A 20543-nucleotide genomic window follows, 5' to 3' on the forward strand; every position below is an offset into this window, starting at 1 on the left:
TACCTTGGAGAAGACACTTACTAAAGACAATTATTTCTAACTTGATTTTTAGCCTCTTTCATAGAACAGACCTTTCATAGATACTGACATACCCAGGGCTTTTGATAGTGTGTTTTATATTCTGTTATGTCATGATAGAAATATTTGAGATGGAAGTAAATTGTTCTTTATGGGAAAAATGACACTATGAGTAGAATAGAAGTTTAGGAGGGGGATAGTTAAATGAGTTTTGATAGGAGTAGTGAAAGAGAAACAAAAAATGGGAATGTGTTGCTTTCAAGGTTAACAAAGAAATTTGTAGTAACCAAAACAAAATTAGGGATCAAAACAAAGTCAGTGGTCAGAACGAAGTTGGCAACACAGAACCAAAGATAGACACTCCAGTTAGGTAAAAATAGTCAAGAACAGCAAGAGTGGTGACATCTTGGGACAAAAGCTAAACAGTTGTCTTTTCAATGCTACAAGAAATCTAAGCTGGGAGCAAAACCTCTTAAAACTGGGAAAAAATCAAAACAGTGTTTGATTTTTCTTGTCCTCATTGCAGAAGGCAGTATTTCAGTGGGTAACTTTTTTTGGTTGGTTGTTTGGTTTTTTTGCTATTACTCAGAATCAAAACAAACAAAACAAAAACCTTATAGTTACTCACCCAAGATAGAAATAAAAAATAGCTTCATTATACAGGGCCTATTAAAAAAATCAAAACAAAACAAACAAAAAAAAACTTGCTTGAAGGCTATGCTCAGGAAATAATACTCATCTTCAAACAAACAAGGTTTGTAATGATGTAATTCATTCCAGTTTCATCTTTCTAGGCCTTTTTCTATAGAGTAGTTGTGTTCTGAATCACCAACTTAGTTGATATTTTGGGATATTTTTCTTGTATTCCCAGCCAATTCTAGGAATACAAGACAAATAGTTCCATGTGACAAATGTGTCATGGTAATGGAATAACATCTTAAAAGATATCTGTCAACATATATCATCACACATATATATCATATATGTGAATAAAAATTACAGGAAGAGGTGGTTTTCATTGGCTTGCTGACCTTTACTTCAAGAAAAAAAAGTAAGTTTTGAAGGTTAATATGTCTTCGTGTATTTCTGGTTTATATAACTCTCTAGAGTACTTTTTAAAACAAGTATTAGTAAACGTGATTCATCTGTATAGGTTTTCATTTTTATACAACTTTTGTTAACTGAATATAAAGGAGTGTTCACAGAAAAGTTTCAAGATGTTCAGGTAATTTTTAAGAGCATACATAATCTTTGAAATACACAAATGTATCAAGTTAAAAAAAAATATTTCAGAACATAAATATGACTTTATAGAAGACTATTCTTGTGCTAGGACTCTTGGCTTCAGTATAATCATTAAATGGAATGATATGTCAATTTGGTTTCATGTCTTAAAGCTAATTGTGCCAACTCAAGAATGCCTTTGGGGAACAAAAAAAACTTTCATACCTAAGAAATATTAAAAATTTGAAGGATAAAATGGATCAGATGTTGTGTCCAATATCAGCTGGTCGAGGGAGGTGATCCTTCCCCCCTGCTCACACTCGTGAGGTCACACTTGGAATGCTGGGTTCAGTTCTGGACTTCTCAGTGCAAAAGACAGACTGCAAAAGACTCAGTGCAAAAGTCCAGTGAAGGCTGACAAGATGATTAAGAGACTGAAACATCTATCCTATGAGGAAAGGAACAAACACCTTTAATTGCAGTTTCTCCTTTCCTTATTGCTTACTTGCAATGTAATGTTATCAGGTGGTATCTCAGCTTGGTGTCTGACTGAGCCTGTACCTTCTGCAGAGAGTTGTAGAAGGTATCTGGATTCTGCTGGAAATGATTTTGGGATTCACTGAGTACGCACAACTGATGCACTGGAAGAGACAACAAGGAATGCATTCTTGCCTTGCTGCGTGGTGCACGCAAGTCCACCTAAGCAAACCCAGAAGGTACCAGGGAGATCAGTGAAACATGTGACTAGGCTTGTCTCAGATATATATTTTACCAGCATCAACTCTAAGCTTACTTAGTAGAGCTGACCTGCGAGACAGAAGGGCTGGATAAGTTACACCCTCCTAATAGGAATAGCAGTGACCACATACTCTCGAGACATACTGACTCCCACGCCGTCCCTTGGGCTGCTCTGTTGTGCGTCATCTCTAGAGTAGGTCAGTGGCTGTAAAGCACATACTGGTCTCCAGGGAGTACACAGAAAACCCTGATCTCTCTTACCCTTGAGAGCTCTCTTTAACTATCATGTCCATAGTCTTCAAGTCATCATCATGTATGTGTAATTTGACTCTTTTTCACGGATAACGCATGTTCCTGACACATCTTAATAAATAATCACGACTTTAATAAATGAAAGGGCAAGGAGAGACAGCACAATTGGAAAAAAAAAAAGGAGGGGGAGAAGGGAGTGAACATTTGGCTTCAGTGTGCAAATGACATATAATTTCCAAGAACTTGAGAAGGGATAAATATCTTGCCTTTAAGACTTTTCATATATTTTAAAAATGTATTTATCAAAACTTAATTTGTGATTTCAGGAGCTAAGTATAGAAAATTACATAGTGCCCTTTAGACTTTGGTGACTAAGCGTGATCACTTTAAATGAATATAGCATGCATTTAGTATGTTAAAATATAATTTATTTCATTGCAAGTTTAAATCTTTCCAACACTGTTTAGGCTAAATATAATGTGCATACTGTAAGTGCACAGATATGATGAAGAGATAAGAACAAACAGAACACAGTGCAACCTATCAAAGTTACTCTGGGAACAGAATTTGTGGATTATACAGCACGTCCTTCAAAAATATTTGTTTCTGAAATTCTATTTATGAGAATTCAAGTTGTACCTTATGTTTATCAACAGCATTTTTCCCCATTTTTTTCCATCAGGTGCTTCATTCCAAATGCCTATGCTGCTCTCTTCACTGCTGCTCTGGTGCCATTAATGTGCTTGGTTGTGGTTTTTGTGGTGTTCATCCACGCCTACCAGGTGACTCCGCAGTGGAAGGCATACGATGATATTTTCAGAGGAAGAACAAATGCAGCAGGTATGATTTGTTGACTACCCCTATGCAAACAAGTTGTATTTTCAGAATGGTATGGACTGTTCTTGCCAGTTCTGAGAACCCCACCTGAAACTACAGTTCAGTAGGTACCTACGCACTTAGTTTGAGATTAAGCCTTGTCCCTTTGAAGTTTGTGCAAGTAGTTTAATGATCCAAGTTATGCAGATGCTTGACTGTCTGAGGAGGATAAAAATATGTCAAACCTAGAAAAAGAAATTAGTATCACTGGCTATGTGATGTGTCTAGTCTAGTTAAAGAGAACAGAAATAGAAGAAAGAACCTCCCTACTCGGACCACTGCATGGGTTTTAGCTGGGGGTACTGAACAACCTGTCCCAGGGAGGGCTGGAGCTGCTCAGATGCAATGATGGCCTGCCTGTATCCAGGGATAATCTATGGATGCAGGATGTGATGGGCACAGCTCTGGCCCCTGTGCTTTGCAGTGCATTTGGCAGCTGCAAAGCCACACATAGGCTGCACTGTGCATTGGAGTGTTTGGAGTTAATGCCTCTGCTTTGATATTTCCTATGCTACTCACAACTGAAACATACTTGAAAGAAAAGATCTGTCTTGTGCAAAACAGGAAGTTTCAGTCGGCCTTCTCTGTCAGAACAATTTCAAATACAACAATGTTCCCAAAATAAAGTTGGAGCAGTTTAGACCAATACCGTAGTGGTAATAGGACATTCTGTGGGAAGCTTGGAATATTTGTTTTACATTCATGGTATTTTTTTTTTTAAATGTGAGTTTTCTGAATTAGTGCAAATAAATTTTTAATATTTGGCTTATAAAAATATATTCCTTTTTTGAGAAAAAGAAATAAATATTAAAAATTTGTAATCTGGATATTTCTGCAAATATTTATTTCTTTCTTTGACACAGTGTTGGCTTGACTAAGATCTGTATGAATTTATATAAGATCTGATGATACCCAAGACCTTAGTTGCACTTTCATTTCTCTGATATAAAATGGACTACCTAAAACAGTCACACAGGTGGCTCCTTTTTCAGTCTTGGATAGTACAGTTGATTAATTTATAAATAACTTTGTTTTGGCATCTCTGTGAGATAATAAGGATATTTCTTATTAATATGTTGAGGGTTAAGGCTTGTCTCAGAGCAGTTAACTGAAGAAAGAAAGTGAACTGAATATTAGAACAATACCATAAATAAAATTGTCATTCAAAATGGAAGAAAGTACTAAGAGGAATTATATCTACATGTCATAAAGACATGAAATAGTGGGGTTGAAACAAAACCTTGATTTAACGTAAGATTCAGGGTGTTTTCTTTCTCCAGTAGAGTCTGGAAAATAAGATTAAGAATTCTGACATCTCAGAAGAAAAGAAAAAAAAATCAGTAAGAGAGCTGTTCAGTAAAATCTCTTTCTTATTTTTTTAAGTAGATTGTCCCTTTTACTAGTTGTGCAGCCTCAAGACAAACTGAAGGTTTGCTACCAAGGAGTTTTTACAAGCACAAATGAAATACCTCATACAGTGGGAGTGAGAGCAGGTTGGAGAGAGGCTGCTTTAGAGAAGGAAACGAGCTGCCTGCTGCAGTTTATGGTTGTATAACGGGTCTCTGTTACCTGTGTTTATGGTGTAGCTTCCAGAGAGAAAAGTTGGTGATTTCTGTGGTTTGTGACTTTGCCTATAACTACATAATACAGTACTAACTGTTCACTAAAGGCCTCTGGCTTTTTGACTGAATATCGTTCTTCTGAAATTTGAGGTGGTGGTAGGGTAGTCACACTATTTTTAATGTCTTATAGGTAAATTGTGCTTTTAAAGACATATTCAAAGGCAGTTTGCAGTGGTAAGGCCTAGTATCACTTTTAAATCTTGAATCTTGAAGTTCACTCAGCTGACTCTGTCTTCTCACAAACTCAATGGGACCTGCTTCTGCTCTTGTTATTGCAGCCACATCAATGGATGCTGTGGGAAGCAGCTTTTTTCACTACAGCAAAGTTGCCTGCACTCAGGTGCATGATGATACCTTACTTTTGCAACAGGGTTATGGATCATACCTGCACCAGGTTCTGGCTTACAAGATTTTCTGTGGTAGTGACGTCTTTTGGTAACATTGCTTCCTTAATTGCGCAGACACTCATTATTTTGCTGTTTTGTTATGGCATTTAATAATGCCAAGGTTTTTCTCTGTTTGATCCAAAACCAGAGGAAAGGTAGAGCCACCAAAAAACAGTTATCTGTGTTTAGCATCTCCTGCGAGATTGGCTGTGGCTGTCATCTCCATACAGATTTGCTGCCTATTTGGTCATCCACAACAATTAAATCCTACAGCAAAAAAACCCTTTTTTAGTCTCCAGCCTGAGGGTTGGTACCCAAGCTTCAACACTTTGAACAGTGGTTTAAGTAAGTAACGGGAAAAAAAAAGTCGCTGCTCTGGAAAGCTATTTTTCATTAGTTACCCTTTCTAGAAAGAGAGAAAAAATTCAGGTGAATGACAGTGTAAATAATCTGACATAACAAGTATAGAGAGCTGTAAACAAAGACAAAAATATTTTTACATACACTTTTTTTTTATTTTTGCTAGTGATGGTGTACAACTGTTCATTAAATTCCAGAGAGCATAGAGCATTGCAGAAAGGAAAAAGTGGCATATATAGACCTGTAATTATGATTTATACATAGATATTCATACAAACACATATTTGCATGTGAATATTTGAACTAGTAGTGTTCATTCCATTTCTGGGAGTAATTCAGTTAGAAGATAGTTAAAATTGCAGTGTGATACAGGTGACCCCATGTGGATTCTGCAATAATTTGTGCAAAACATTCCTGAATATTGTCAGTAAAAGTAAAATAGCAAGGTCACTGCCTGACATATTACCATAAAAGATAAAAAGGGCTTGGATATACAGATTTGAAAGGGAAAAAATTTATCTAAGCGTACATTCTTTTGGTAATTTCATAGATTTTAGGAAAAGACTCTTAAACTGTAGCTGGTAACTCTGAAGTTCTATATTTGTGACCTCTACTTTAAGGTTATCACTAACTTTAATATAAATTTAATAGGAGTAGAAACAGTGAAGTTTATCTTCATTTGTAGAGTATATTTGTTCACAGATAAATTGAATATGAAAGTGTCTAAGTTAAAAACTGAGTCAATATTTTTCTTACTTTCTTTTCTCCTATTGTTGGTGTACTCTGAAGCTTACCCTGTAAAGAAGGTTCATCCTGAACCATCCAGAATCACAGAATCATTGAATGGCTTGGGTTGGAAGGGACCTTCAAAGATCATCTTGTTCCAACCCACCTTCCATGGGCAAGGACACTTTCCACTAGATCAGGGTGTTCCAAGCCCCATCCAACCTGGCCTTGAACACTGCCAGGGATGGCCACAGCTTCTCTAAACATTCCTTTCCCATGTCTTAGCACACTCAATGCCAAAATATTTTTCCTTTTGTCTATTCTAAATTTACCTTCTTTCAGATTAAAAGCATTTGCCCTTGTCCTGTCTCTACAGACCTTGGTAAACAAGTCTTTCTCCATCTCTTTTAAAAGCTCTCTTTAAATATTGAAAGGCTGCAGAGCCTTCTCTTCTCCAGGCTGAATAACTCTCTTGGCCTGTGTTCACAGCAGAGGTGCTCCAGCCCTCTGATCTTTTTTGTGGTCCTCCCCTGGACCCAGTCCAACATGTCTATCTCCTTGCTGTTCTAGGGACACCAATCTTTGACACAGCATTCCAGATGCGGTCCCACCAGAGTGGAGCAGGGAGCGTTAATCACCTCCCTTACCTGCTGGTCTTGATGCAGCCCAGGACATGGTTCACTTTCTGGGCTGCAAGTGCGCATTGCCGCCTCATGTCCAGCTTGTCATCAGCTTGTCATCTCCCCCTCTGCAAGTCCCATTCTGCAGGGCCACTCTCAATTCTTCATCTCCCAGCCTGTATTGATACTTGTGATTTCCCTTTCCCAGGTGCAGGACCTTGCACTTGGCCTTGCTCATGGGTCCACTGCTCCAGGCTGTCAGCATCCGTCTGGATGGCATCCCATCCCTCAAGCATATCAACAGCAACACTCATCCTGGTATCATCCACAAACTTTCTGAGGGTGCATTCAGTCCCACTGTCTGTGTCTTTAATAAAGGTATTGAACAGTGCTGGTCCCAGTGCAGACCCTTGATACTGATATGCATTTGGAGATGGAGCTCTGGATAGCCATTCTGTGGATGTGACCATCCTTCTGGTTCCTCATCTGTTAAGTAGTCTGTCTGTCAAACCTGTATCTCTCCATTTTAAAGACAAGGATGTTGTATGGGGCAATGTCAAAGGCCTCCAAGAATTCAAGATAGATGTCATCAGTTGCTTTTCCCTTATCTGCCAATGCAGTTACTCCATTGTAGGGGACCACCCCATTATTCTTCTACAGCTGTTAGGATAAATTCTGCCTGCTGTTGTAAAATGTCTTCCTGAACTTGGGTAGCAGCATTGTCTCTTGCTATTTTGTTCTATCCTATGAGCAGAGTTTGTTGTTACCCACACTAGAGGGGACTCCCGTGTAGTTTTGTTACCAAGAGCAGAATAACAATGCTGGGTTTCACCATATGTGTCTAAAAGAAAACATTTCCTCTTTGGTAGCTGCAAAGAGGATCTGTTTGTAGACAGATAAATATTTTCTTGGAAAACTAGGGGATATAAATTGGGAGTTTTCTCTACAAAGAATGCCAACTCTGCCTCTGGTATACTTATTCAGAGATAGGATTGAGTTTGCTGAAAGAGTCTAAGTTTGTATTGGTTCCATTTACCAGCCTTTGAGCAAACATGTTCTGTTGGCTGACTGTTCTGCTGTATACAGAAACTACCTTCTTAAAAGTTTGCCTTGACAGGAGCCAAGTCAGAAGCATACATTGGATAAACAGCCTCTAAGTTAACTAATGTTTTAGTTTGCAACAAGAAAGACTGCTTTTGGTGGAAATCAGGTGGTGTAAAGCATGATGGTTATATTTGGTTGAAGCAACAGGAGATTGAGATAGGCATGTGTAAGGACTTGTGTTTTTTTCTTGACAGTCCTAATATGCAAATACAGAAATTGGAGATTAATAAGACAGCAATCAAATATACATATTTTATTTTCTAACTGTTTGCTAACCTTCCATAATTTCATGGAAATATTTGAAAACATAACAGAGCAATTTTAATTGAAAATTCACCTCCATTTTTTTTCTGATAATTCTTTTGTGAATAGATGAGCTTCATTTATTGAGTGAATATTGAACTGGCATAATTTTCATGCCCTACCCATAAATATGCAATAGAACTTACCTGAGTCAGATATCATAATTGTAAAAGTGCCAGAATTAATGTAAAGATAAAAACTTTATGTTGCCAAAATAGAACTTCATGAAAAATGCCTTAGATATTTAGCTGTAAAATTTTAACTACCCTCTTGCATGTTCTTTCATATAAACTTCTTTAACATAAAATCATAGAGTGGTTTGCGCTTAGAAGAGACCTTAAACATCGTCTATATCCAGTTCCCAAATATATTTATTGCATTAGCAGTATGGAATTCCTGGTCATGACAGAACATGCTGGATGGTCCACCTATACCTACTAACATCTGATCTTCTCAAGAAACAAATAAGCCTACAAAATGCAAGTGCAAAACATTCCAAACATGCTTCTGTGCTCAGGAAATGATGCTGAGGACAGGGCTTTTGATTGCAAGTGAGAATGTATGTGTAAACATGCAGTTACATGTCTTCCCTATCCTGTGATATATATGCTAAAGTCTTTATCTTGAATTATAAGACAGATATAATGTATCTAAAGAATCAAAGGAACAGTGAATTGCAGGAATGCTTTCATCTTGAGATAACAATATGCACCTAGAAATCAAGAACCAGATGTTGGCTACTTCTGAACTAAAAGTTATGTACAGTATTCACAATATTCATCACACATATGGCTATAATATTTTAATCTTTATAGTGCTCCAGGAGCTTTTCTTTTTTTGTAATTAGGAGAAAAAAAAAATCTTTGCCTCCAAGATTTTTTACAAATACAGTTAGGACAAAATGTACAAGCATAATTACAAGCTGAAATAAAGAACTAATGTCTGAATTAGATAATGACTCAAATGCATCAACTGCACTTACATAATTTAGATTCGTTGCACTGTGCTTTACATGTCCAAATTAGCTTTTTTCCTTTGAAGAAATCTGCAGGAGCGAGTTGATTGCATGAGTTATGACTGTATAGCTGCAAATTTAGTACTCAGTTAATTTTACATAGTGAATCTAAATAATTTTATTATATGGAGATAAATAGGTTCAAATTTTTCTTTCTTTTTTTTTTCCTGTGATTTGCAGTTTTTCTGGGATTTGCCATGTGCCCTGAATAACTATAATAGCATAAGCTATAATAAGGTGTCTGTTTTTTTCATTTGATTACGACATAAAGTGTCATAAAGATGTATGAGAAAGTTTGCCAAAACCTGAGATTTAATGGAAAGGTTAGAGAGGCCAATCTTCTATGATTTTGTAGTAGTGATGATGTATTCTTTATGCTTAATGGGAAGTGTGCTTTTCTTTTAGGAGGTATCCTTTAACTTCAAAATTTCCTTACCAAAAGCAGCAGCAGATCAAAAAATATAAGTTAATCAAAAATAATATTCTAACAGGTTTGTTGCTTCCTATTTCTACAAATTACCAATGCACAAATTTGTCCAGTTGGATTTCATGGATATTTACCTACCAGCTTTCTGACCTTCAATATCAGATACCGTTAAATTCTGCATGTTTAACATTACCAATATGGAATCAGAGGTTTGGTCATGAGTTACTGATTGCATGTTGTTGGTGGTGGCCTTTTCTTCTTTGAACTTTATGAAAGAAATCTGTTATTATTTTTTTTTTTGTTACAAAATCCCATTACCAGTATATTGCTTCTGTGAAGCAATATATTCTCCCCACTCATCTGGGAAAAATTGTTTGTAAAGATCTTTCAGGTTTTGCAGTAGGTATTCATGTCTAGCCAAGAACTATTAAAGCAATTAAATTTGCATTATCAGTTTAACAACCTAAGGAGAAGACACATAGTAACTATTTATAGGTAAACTCAGAAAATCATTAAAGCTGTACTATTTAATTTCTTCATTTATTGTCTTTCCTATTTATAGAAAAAAAATGAAGCACAATGACCAACAGTGATGAGAATACAAACATTTGGATACACTATGAAAACACAGTTTATTCTTTATTTTCCACAGTTAAATCATGTAGATGTTTGCTGCAAAGACACACTCTGCATTACACTTTAGAACACTAATATTATTTAATAATTTGCAGTTTTATTAATTTCTATTTGATTTAGCATTTTTCACTGCTCAGAGTCATTGTCCTGGAGGATTTTATCTGTAATATCAGATGTGGAAGGAAAGAAGAAAACCTTCAGGTAGCCTACTTGACATTTTTATATTAAAACAGACTGAATACATAAAGTTAAGGAGTAGTTCTAACTCCACAGACAGAAGAAAATTGACAATTTCAGAGTACAAAGTATAATTTAAGGAGTAAGTGGGCTACCTGTTGCTTAAATAAAACCTTCCATCATTTCTGGTACTAAAAAATGATGTGATAGCTATGTTGAAAAATTGTGGACCAGCGCAGTTTGGTTATTTAATACTCAACAGAACTGCTTGACAGTGTTTCAGTTACATCACAGTGATGCTGAGCTGACTGCTCCAGGCCAGTCTTATCTGCTCAGATTTATCCAAGTAGACTAGAGGTAACTGCTTGCACTTGGACTTAAAGTCCTGTCAATTAAGGTTCATCTGCTCAGAATCACCCTTTGAGTTAGTGTGGGAGGGCACTGTTGGTTTTATTTTCATATGAAGAAAACTACAAATAATTAGACTGTCTGTTTTGGTTCATATCAAGCCTATTTATTGGCGTCCCATTCCTTTGTGCAATGCTGATTTTACAAACTTTAAAGTATTTGTTGCTTATTTTCTGACATGCTTATTCTAGTTATTGAACTTTTGTTTGATCAAAATACAACAAATTATCTGAATAAAATGGGTGAAGAGAATTCAAACAGCTGAGGCTTTAAATGCTACCAGAGTTTCAACTCTGTATTAACTCTTTACAGTACTGATAATGAAACAATTGTTACCAATAAAGATAAAAGCAGAATCATAAATTTTATCAATATGTTGCAAAAAGCAGGCATCTTTACACTTTTTCTTGTTAAAATGTTATGTTTATGTGACTTTGGGAGTCCTTTAGCAATTTTGTTTAATACTGTACAAATAGTAAGTGCCTTCTCGGTGTAAACCAAACCCAAACTGCTGTTCCTGGAACGATGCCTGTCAAAAGCACGTCTCCACTCTTTGCTGATGCTGCATGACTAATGCAGGGAGGGGCAATACCTGGCTGAGCACCTCTGCCCCCGAGGTGTGCAGATCTGACAAACATGGACTTTGAGTTCTGCCACAAACACAGTCAACACAAGGGGCTGGCTTCTGTCAGTGGGAGGAACGTGTGCAGGCAAAAACTAACTACTGCTTTCCTTTTGGCAAACTTTGTCCATACTGGCAGACATCTTCCTGACAGCATTCCTGAAATCTTTTATGCTGTAAATACAGTAGAGAATATAAAATGCAGCTGTATGTGTGGGTGCTGCTTAAAGAGAGATTCTGCATGTATTTTTGAAGGTGAATGAAGTTAACTACTTCAAAGTCTGTCTTGAGGGGTTCCTTGACTGAGTGGAGGTTGTCACTTTAAGTTTTATGGGTCAACTGCCTTCTTATGTTTGACTTGAAGGGGAAAGTAACAACAAATCAAAGAATAAGCTATTCTTATAATTTCAATATAATTCTATATGTGGCCAGAGTTGGGGCAGTTTATGTATCCATAATAATTTTTTTCTATTCCCTTTCCTCTCAATTCTTAGAAATACATTTCCTCTCAAAACTTTCGGAGCTTGCCAAGAGCTCTTCCATGCTTCTTCCAAGTTCTGCATATTTTTCAACTCCAAGTGTGTTCTTCTCACGTGCAAAGCACCCATGCCTGGTTTGCTGAGCTGGGCTGTGTCTCCCATGCCCCTCACATCTCTCAGTCCCCTTGTCGTGCCCTTCTGCTGGTCTCTTGATGTTGAGATGGAGTCCCAAAAGCCCTGGGACCCCTACCCAACTAGAGCAGGAGAGGGGCTGCCCATCACTGGAGAACAAGCTCCAAGGTTTGCCAGAGACAGCAAAAAAACTGGGTCCTGTGTCAGTAATGCTTTAAAAAGTGTTTTTCTCAGGGCACACCAGCTGAAATGCTGTGTTTGTGGTTTACAGAGATCCCCTTGGTCTTGTACCTCTTTGCCCTGATTTCCATCACCTGGCTGTGGGGAGGACTGCACATGGCTTACCAGCAGCTCTGGATGCTGGTCTTCTTCATCATCTTCAACAGCCTCCAGGTAAGAGCCTGTTGCCTCGATCTTCCTGCAGACCTGGAGGGCTTCTCCTCTATTCGTGTTTGTCATTTTGACTTCACCAGCTGAATGACATCCAGTAATACACTGTGACACAGTGAAAGTGTTAATTATGTATTCTCTTTATTTCCCAAATTGACATAAGGAATGCATATTAAAGCAAAGGATGCGTTGTTTTGAAACAATAGCAGTGTAATTGCAATAAATTGAATTTCATAGCTGCTACACTGGGAAAGAAAATTGCTTGTTTCTGTATGTAAAGTCTTAGTGAGATAATTATGGCAGTAAAACTAAAATATCTGAAGCCTTTGCAAAAACATTGAGTATTTTCTGTATCTGTTAACTCTAATTAAAAAAAAGAGCAAATATTTTAGATTATATAGAACTAATACTGAATTTTTTCCATTGTGAGATGTGAGCCTTGAGGCTTAGTTTTTCTCAATACAGCGTATGTATTGGTAAAGCAAAGATCTTTTACTGAAAAAGGTAACAAATATAAATTAGAAGTTGATCCATAGTTATAAAAAATGTAAATAGCCCGTTGCAAAATTTTACACATATAAATGCTTCCACTGGGCTCACTACTACATTGCATACTACACATTGCAGAATTGTTTATGGAATAGAGGTTAGTATATCACAGATGAGAAATGCCTCTGATGTCTGAAAACAGTGAAATTAGGAGGAACTTCAAAAATATATATCAAACCCTTTGGAGGGCAAATTCTTCTGCCCTCCAATATGCCCCTCTTATATTTTTGTAACAGAAATGTATGTTTATTATTTTCCAATATTAAAAATCTTTATAAACCATCAAACAAAAATTGTTTTAAAAAGAGTATTTTCACAAAATAGGTTAATTTTATTTTTTAATTCAAAAAGTGGGAGTTTCCTTAAGAAGTATTGAAATATTTTCAAAATGTACATCTCAAACATAAATTCTTTTTTTTTATAAATTGAGGAAAAAAGTGTACCTTATTCTCCTTGTAACACATTTGATTATTCTGTATATAGTGTCATTTAACTGTTCTATATACATTGATATATATTGGCTCTGCTTCACTGATAGATATGGTCTTTTTTTGTATTAGGATGAATTAATTATCAATTAATTAAGCTTCTGCCTTAATGATGGTTCCTAATATCTGAATGATAGTTCCTAATATCTGGGAAATAACTGTAGATGACAATGGGCTTGCAGAAGGTAATGTAGCATCTCTATTCAAATTACATCAGTATTGGTCTTCTACATCAAAAGGAGAAACCTGTTATTTTTGTTATTCCTAATCCTAAAGAATCTGTAAAACCTCAAGTATAAAACACATGGTCCCTTATTGAAAGGAGATGTTAAAATTGCAAATGCATGATCTCTTCCTGCTTATTATTTTAAACTAAAAGATGCAGGTCTGGAGCTCCAACTGAAACAGTAGTAAACAAAAACTGTATTTCCAGCTATGAGAAGCTTGATAACTTATAGTCCATGTTTTAAAAACATGTTTATCCTTTAATGGGAGTTTTATGATATAAAATATAATAGGACAGTATCCACTACCTTTTATCACTATTTACATGATATTTCTTAAAGTATAAAATTACCATACATTTTAAAAAAAAAGACAGCTTTTTACTGTTGAGTACCCTGAAAGAAGTTGAAAAAAAGAGAGTAGCTCTTGCACAGTACTAGAGTTGTTTGTCTTAGTAGATGATTGCCTTCAGTGCTTTGTAAATCTCTATAAAACAAGTTAAAAAACATTTCCTGGAACACCCCCCCATTTTAAATAACCATCCCATGTACATTATTCTCCTCTTTTAAAGTTAGAATTTGTCTAATCAGGAAACGAAAAAACTGATGTCTGGTTCAGGTGACCAGACATGTAGCATGAAAGGAAAAATAAGGAAGAAACAAGAAGAAGTCTGTAAATTTCCTTAATCTATGTTTTTCATAAATAACCAGATAAACTAATGAACTTATTTAGAAAAAATGTCTACGCAAAGTGCTTGTGTAGAAGAAAATTGTGTATTACAAATACTGAAAAAACAAGTGGTTTGCTGTAGGCAGCTGCAGCTTCATAAAGCTTTTTCAGACCATGTTCCCACTGAGGAGGGGTTGGTCTCAGGGGACACACACTCTCTGCTGAGGATCATTCTGACCTGCAGGCTCTGCAGAGTGAGGTTTATCCAGCTTGTGGACAGTCATGTCCAGTGTCCTTTGAAGATTTAGTCTCAGGCCGTCTGTGATTGGGAAAAGAAATGGGGACTTAAGAGTAGATAAAACATTTTCATAACAGTGTCAATAGAAACATCTCATTCTATGTCTTTATCAGCTCTCAGAATTCATAGTGATTGTTAAGTGGATTTTTTCTGCAATGAAAGGTGGGTTTACCATTCATTGGTGGGCATTTCTGTCATACAACATGCCCTGTTTCAGCTGGAAAGCACTTCAGTGTTCATTAAGAGCTTTTTCACAACAGAAGAGAGAGCATGAAATAATTTACAAGAAGCAGAGAGCTGCTTCCCTGCTGCTCAGGAGCTATGGACTGTGTAACAAAGCAGAACGTGACCCATTAAAATGTGTTGCATCTCAAAATGGGTTCAGTGCAGGAGACTGAAAGGACACTGAATGTTATCCATTGTATTTGTTTAGCCTTATGACATGCATTTCCTAGGAAATGCACTTGCTAGAAAAATCATCCACTAAGGACAAATAGTTTCCAAGCACTTCCTGCGGGAAATGGTTCCCATCAGAGACAAGTTTATAGTATAAGCTATTCTAGTGGATGCAGGGGAAAGCAACCCTTTCCCTGTAATTTCAGGAATAAATATTCAAAGAGATGTATGGGAGAGCAATAATTGATTTACAAAATAAAAAGTACATTGAGACAAGCATGAAAGGAAAATAATAAGAAGCATGTTTGGGATATCTGATGTTGTGAGTTCCTTGGCAGTATGTTCCCAATTATCCTATCCACACAGCATCTGCGTTGTAGAAACATATTCCATGCTCTCATGCGAAAAGCCTTGGCTCCTCATCTTTTCACTTGCAAAACAGAAAGAAACCTTCTTTCTTAACATAGGATTGTCATCATGGATTTATTCACAAAATATTTATTTGCTGGGGTCAGGAGTGAAAGCGGAAGCTTCTGTCTTAAGTACTTCTCTCTGAAGGCTGGGATTTCATAAGCTGGTTTGCATGTGCCAGAGCTGTCCCAGTGATTGACATGTTTTTCATGCCATTAGGGGAGTGTTTCTGGTTTGTGCAGCTGACGTTGTCAGCAGCATGTTTGTGTTCAGTGGATCCAAAGTTCAGGGCAGTGGGTGGATCTCTTCCCATTGTTTGCAGAGGGATAGAGATGAGGCTTCAGATGCATTCTCAGGCTGTTCTCTCCAGCTGACTTAATATAATCTTGATTTTTCTTTGCCTGTGTTTCCACTGTGCTGCACACCTATGTCCTTTACCTTTATAATTTAAGGTGTATTTACACTGCAAACAGCAAGGTATTAAATATCCCATAGCTACTACCCCTGTCACGATTTCCTGTACCTTGTGCTAAGCCCCACCACACTCTTCTCTGAGCAATAAATTAATTAATTTTTTTAATAAGTAATTTTGAATAAAAACTCTATTCCTATGAAATACTGAAATATTATCCATCAATAGTATTAAAATCCCAAGCAATTTATATCAGGAGAAAAGTAAATTGTGACTGGGAGGTATCCCATTATTAACTACAGTATTTAAAATATCCAGTGTATTATTTTGGATGATGCAGATAAGGGTTAAATGACTTTGTGTGTTCTGTGTTTGAGCACACCAGGATGACTCATGCCCACGTAGTAAGCATCAGTGCTACATGTGAAATACTTCTTCCCAAGAAACACAGGAAGTCTAGAAGTAAGAGCTGATTCATGGTTTTCCAAACTGGGCGAATGGGCTGACTTGCCTAATACAAAATTTTGAAAAGTCAACTTATTTGTAGTGGATTACAGTAAGAAATGTTTCAGAATATATATATTATTCTGAAATAATATAACATATAAGGAATATCTGAAAAGCCTTTGGTAGCTTTAACAAGAAATATGGGCGTACAGAAAACAAGTGAACAGGTGCACATCCAAACCTGACATTGAGTGGAGAAAATGTGATTCACAAAACTTCATTAATTGAAATAGCAGGGTGAAACCAGAATGAGAGCAAAGGCTAGCTTTAGAAAAGGAGGTAAAACAGTGAAGAAGGCTAGTAGATTTGTTGTCAATACCTACAATATAGGAAATATAGGAATCGAATACCCTATTTAAGGAACAACAGAAAATAAATATGATAAGAGAAATCAATACAGCACAGTTTTAGAAGCAAAAAAAAGAAAAGTTAAAAAATACCACATATTGTGATAGTAAGAAGAGAGTAGAGAGTAAGTTATTACATTATGTTGTACAGGGAAAAATATAAGCAGGAGTATACAGTTTATAAAGCTTATGCCAGCACCAGTTTCAAATAAAATATGTTATTTCTTCCTAGAACATACTGTTTAACTCTGAAATGTAGTCAGGGGTCACAGAGCAGGCCACTGCTATAAATAGGCTCACTTCCTGTTTCTTACGGCATCTTCCTAAAGCGTCTGCTCTGATGAATCAGAGGTGGACTAGAAGATCCCATGCAATGGTTCTGATAATCAAAGCTACACAAAAGTAAACAAAATCCAGTACTAGACAGAGATGAGATGGGAGTAAATGTGGTGGGTTGTAAAAGGCTGCCTACAGATTTTGCAAAAAGTGATGCCATACTGCAGATAAGCCCGACAAAATGCAATGAAGGCATCATAGTAATGCCAGGATAAGTTGAACTACAAGCAGAATATCAACAAAAGCACATATGTGTGTTCAAATAGCTATAGTCCAAGCAATATGAAATCTTCTTCTGTCAGCTGTGGGCGTAAACAAAGCACAGTTAAACACAGCTCAAAGAATTCATACACTGCCCCAGAAGCAAAATAAAATACACATCCAAAGCAAGCACTGCATTTTGACATCTGTGCAGTAAAGCAGATTTTATGGTGTTTCTGGAGATTTGAATTCTTACCTGGAAGAAAAGGCAACAGTATATTAAGTACTGTTTATTTATTTAATAATTAAACAAAAAAGCAGTAGGAAAAGTAAAGTTAAAATAAAAAACCTTGAAACTTTGTTCAGGTTGTATATTTTTTTTAAAGTAAAAATAACTAAAATAAATCAAATAAAGAAAGCTTATAACTTTGTGATATGTCACGCCTTTTGACATCATCAGGTAAAATTCTGGGATGTAATCTTGATTGGACAGTACATCGGTATGCATTATACATACAAACATACAGAACTGTCCAAGAGACTTGATTATTCAGTGAATCACAACAATGCAGTGTTCAGTTTTATATCCCTTTCTCTATGTTTATGACTTCCTTCTTAAAGAAGGTGGCTCAGTGTTCCTAGTTACCACCTGAAATGTACTCTAACACCCTTTTTCCTGTAATTATTTCTGAAATTATGGTAAAAGATTCCATTTAGCTATTCAAGTCCTTTCATAATGGACCCAAATTCAGTTTATAGCTGGAGACAAAACAAGAAAAAAGTGTGTGGTGTCAGGTAAACATAGGAAGCATTGTTAAGATAGAACTAAATATCTCTTAAATATACAGGAAAAATTTATGTCAGAAGAGAGTTGCTTGTGTGTATAGCTGTGTTTTTAGTGATGAAAGTATGCAGAATAATGCATAGTAAAACTTCAAATAGTATACAGTGAAAGAGTGTACTGATGTGGGCTTTGTTTTACTGGATTTTCAACCAATCATCACTCAAAAACATTTAGACTTCTCAGTCACTGACGTAAAATAGAAAAATGTGACTAGAATGTATTTTTGAAAAAACAAATATGGTAATTAAATAACATTTTAAGTCTTTCAGTGCCTAAAAAGTTCCTTCATCCATTCTTGAAGAACTTTACATTAAGAATATATTTGAGAAAAAAATCTCTAAACACCAATTTTTTGAAGTAGATGACAAAGCAGTTTGCAACCTGGAAGGTGCAAGTAATGGCCAGAATTATGTAGTACATAACAAATAGGAAATGCAACTGTGGCATGTACTGCTGCAATCAGTGGAACATGGCCACTGAAAAGGACTTCTAATTAGTGTGTTCTTTTCTTCTTTTACATCTGTCATTAAGAGCTGACTTCTCTTACTGTAGTGAATAAAATAAAAACAAGTTGGTTTACTATCTGTAATAAATCACCTACCTTTTATTTTGCGTTGCTGCCAGTCTCTTTGTGTCACCATAAATAGCTTTCTTTTCCTTTTTTTCTTTCTTTCTTTTTTTCAATAACCCAGGTGTATTAGGGAGGGGTTTGAACATACTGAAGCCTGAAAACCATGACACCGTTAAAAGCTTAACAAAAACCAGTATTTATTACCAAGAAGTGAACAAAACGAACAAACCCAAAAGGGAGAAAGGAGGAGAGAAATAAGCCCCCAGCACAACCTCCCCAGTTACCCAGCTGTTGCCCATAAAGTTATCGTACGGATCTAGCATGCCTATAATTACCCATAGCAGAAGCTGCATCCTTGGAGAGTCAGTGAGTTCACGAACTGCAGGCATCCCCGCCAAAGGCAACATTGTCCTTGGTGTGAAGTTAGCTCCCTTCCAAGAAAGCACTATCTACTTTTCTACAATTAACTGAGTGACCACAACCTCCCAGGTGTGGCCAGCACTGCCCAGCCCGAGGCCCTCAGTCCCACCTCTCGGTTATGTAAGTGCATCTCCTCTGCGCACACGTGAGAACTTCAGAAATCCCCTAACGCACGTGCAGTATGCTTTGGGGGTCTTTTCTAATTGAGTTGGGGGTCGAGCCTTCCTCTCCTCCTTATCACTTTCTCCTTCCAGTGACCTTGGAGGACAACCAGCCAATCACAGAACACCAATTAAAACAGTTTATACAGAAGTTCTCCCTCCAAGGACGAATGCACTGTTTTATCAGTGAACTTGGCAGGGAGAATATAAACTACTGCAGGTGGCTGGGGCCAAACACAGACCAAAAGTATTAGCATAAATTCACCCTGGTATAACAGGTGAAAGAAGTATTTTGGTATAATAATGTAAAATCAGTATCTTTTTTTTACCTTTAAATCCAGACTACTAATTTGTGTACCATTATTTTAAGACCATTAATTGGTGGGGCTGAAAGGGATTGATCCAAAAGTGCTGAAAGATCTGGCCATGTGGTTGTTAGCCTATTTTTGAAAATTATGGTGACTGAAGATAAGCATGATGGCAAGTAAAAGGATAGCATTACTCTCAAATTTTAAGAAGGCAGAGCATAACTTCAGGAAATTTGGGGCTGACAGTGCTAGGGAAAATGGAATTCATCTTGGAAATAAGGCTGTACCAGGAGGAATTTAGCCAACAGACTGAGTTATCGTGTGTGTCAACTCATAGTTAGCGAAGCCACACATTGAATACTGCATCCAGTTTTGGAGTCTCCATTTCATGAGACGTGAAGAAACTGGTGAGGGTCCAGGGGAAGATCCACAGTGGTCAGAGGCCTGGATGGAGCACATGTCCTTTTAACAATGCCTGAAGGAACAGGCTTTAGCCTTTAGAAGGTTTACTTAGTCAGGTGAGGAGGACAGCAATGGAAAATGTAATATCAGCATACAAATATTTGGAAGGTAGTTAAAAAGTTACATTGTCATACACTTCTGCTTTCTCGATAGCACCAGGTAACAACAGCAAGGGCACATGGCTGCAAGCTGTTGCATGGAAGGTTCAGACTGGATATCAGGAAAAATAATTCACTAGAAGGAAGTATGGAACTAGACCTGTTTCCTAGAGATGTTTAGAATCTTCACTTTTGCAGGGTTTTAAAGTTCAGCTAGGCAAGGTGATACAGACCCAATCAGTGGACTGACCCTCTCAGTTGACTGAATGGCCTCCCAAGGGCCCATCCAGTCATTTTTCCTCTGGTTCTATGATTTGATATGTGG

At 36.8% G+C, this 20543-nt stretch overlaps 1 protein-coding gene across 1 annotated transcript in view; it reads left to right on the plus strand.

The window, feature by feature from the left end:
- ADGRV1 (adhesion G protein-coupled receptor V1) overlaps positions 1–20543 on the plus strand; it is a 266178-nt gene that overhangs the window by 216550 nt on the left and 29085 nt on the right. The window contains exons 92-93 of the mRNA XM_032674825.1: positions 2915–3072; positions 12397–12518. Coding sequence (XP_032530716.1) covers positions 2915–3072; positions 12397–12518 — 280 coding nt within the window. The remainder of the gene's footprint in view (positions 1–2914; positions 3073–12396; positions 12519–20543) is intronic.

Source organism: Chiroxiphia lanceolata, chromosome Z (assembly GCF_009829145.1).
Source record: "Chiroxiphia lanceolata isolate bChiLan1 chromosome Z, bChiLan1.pri, whole genome shotgun sequence".
Taxonomy (NCBI): domain Eukaryota; kingdom Metazoa; phylum Chordata; class Aves; order Passeriformes; family Pipridae; genus Chiroxiphia; species Chiroxiphia lanceolata.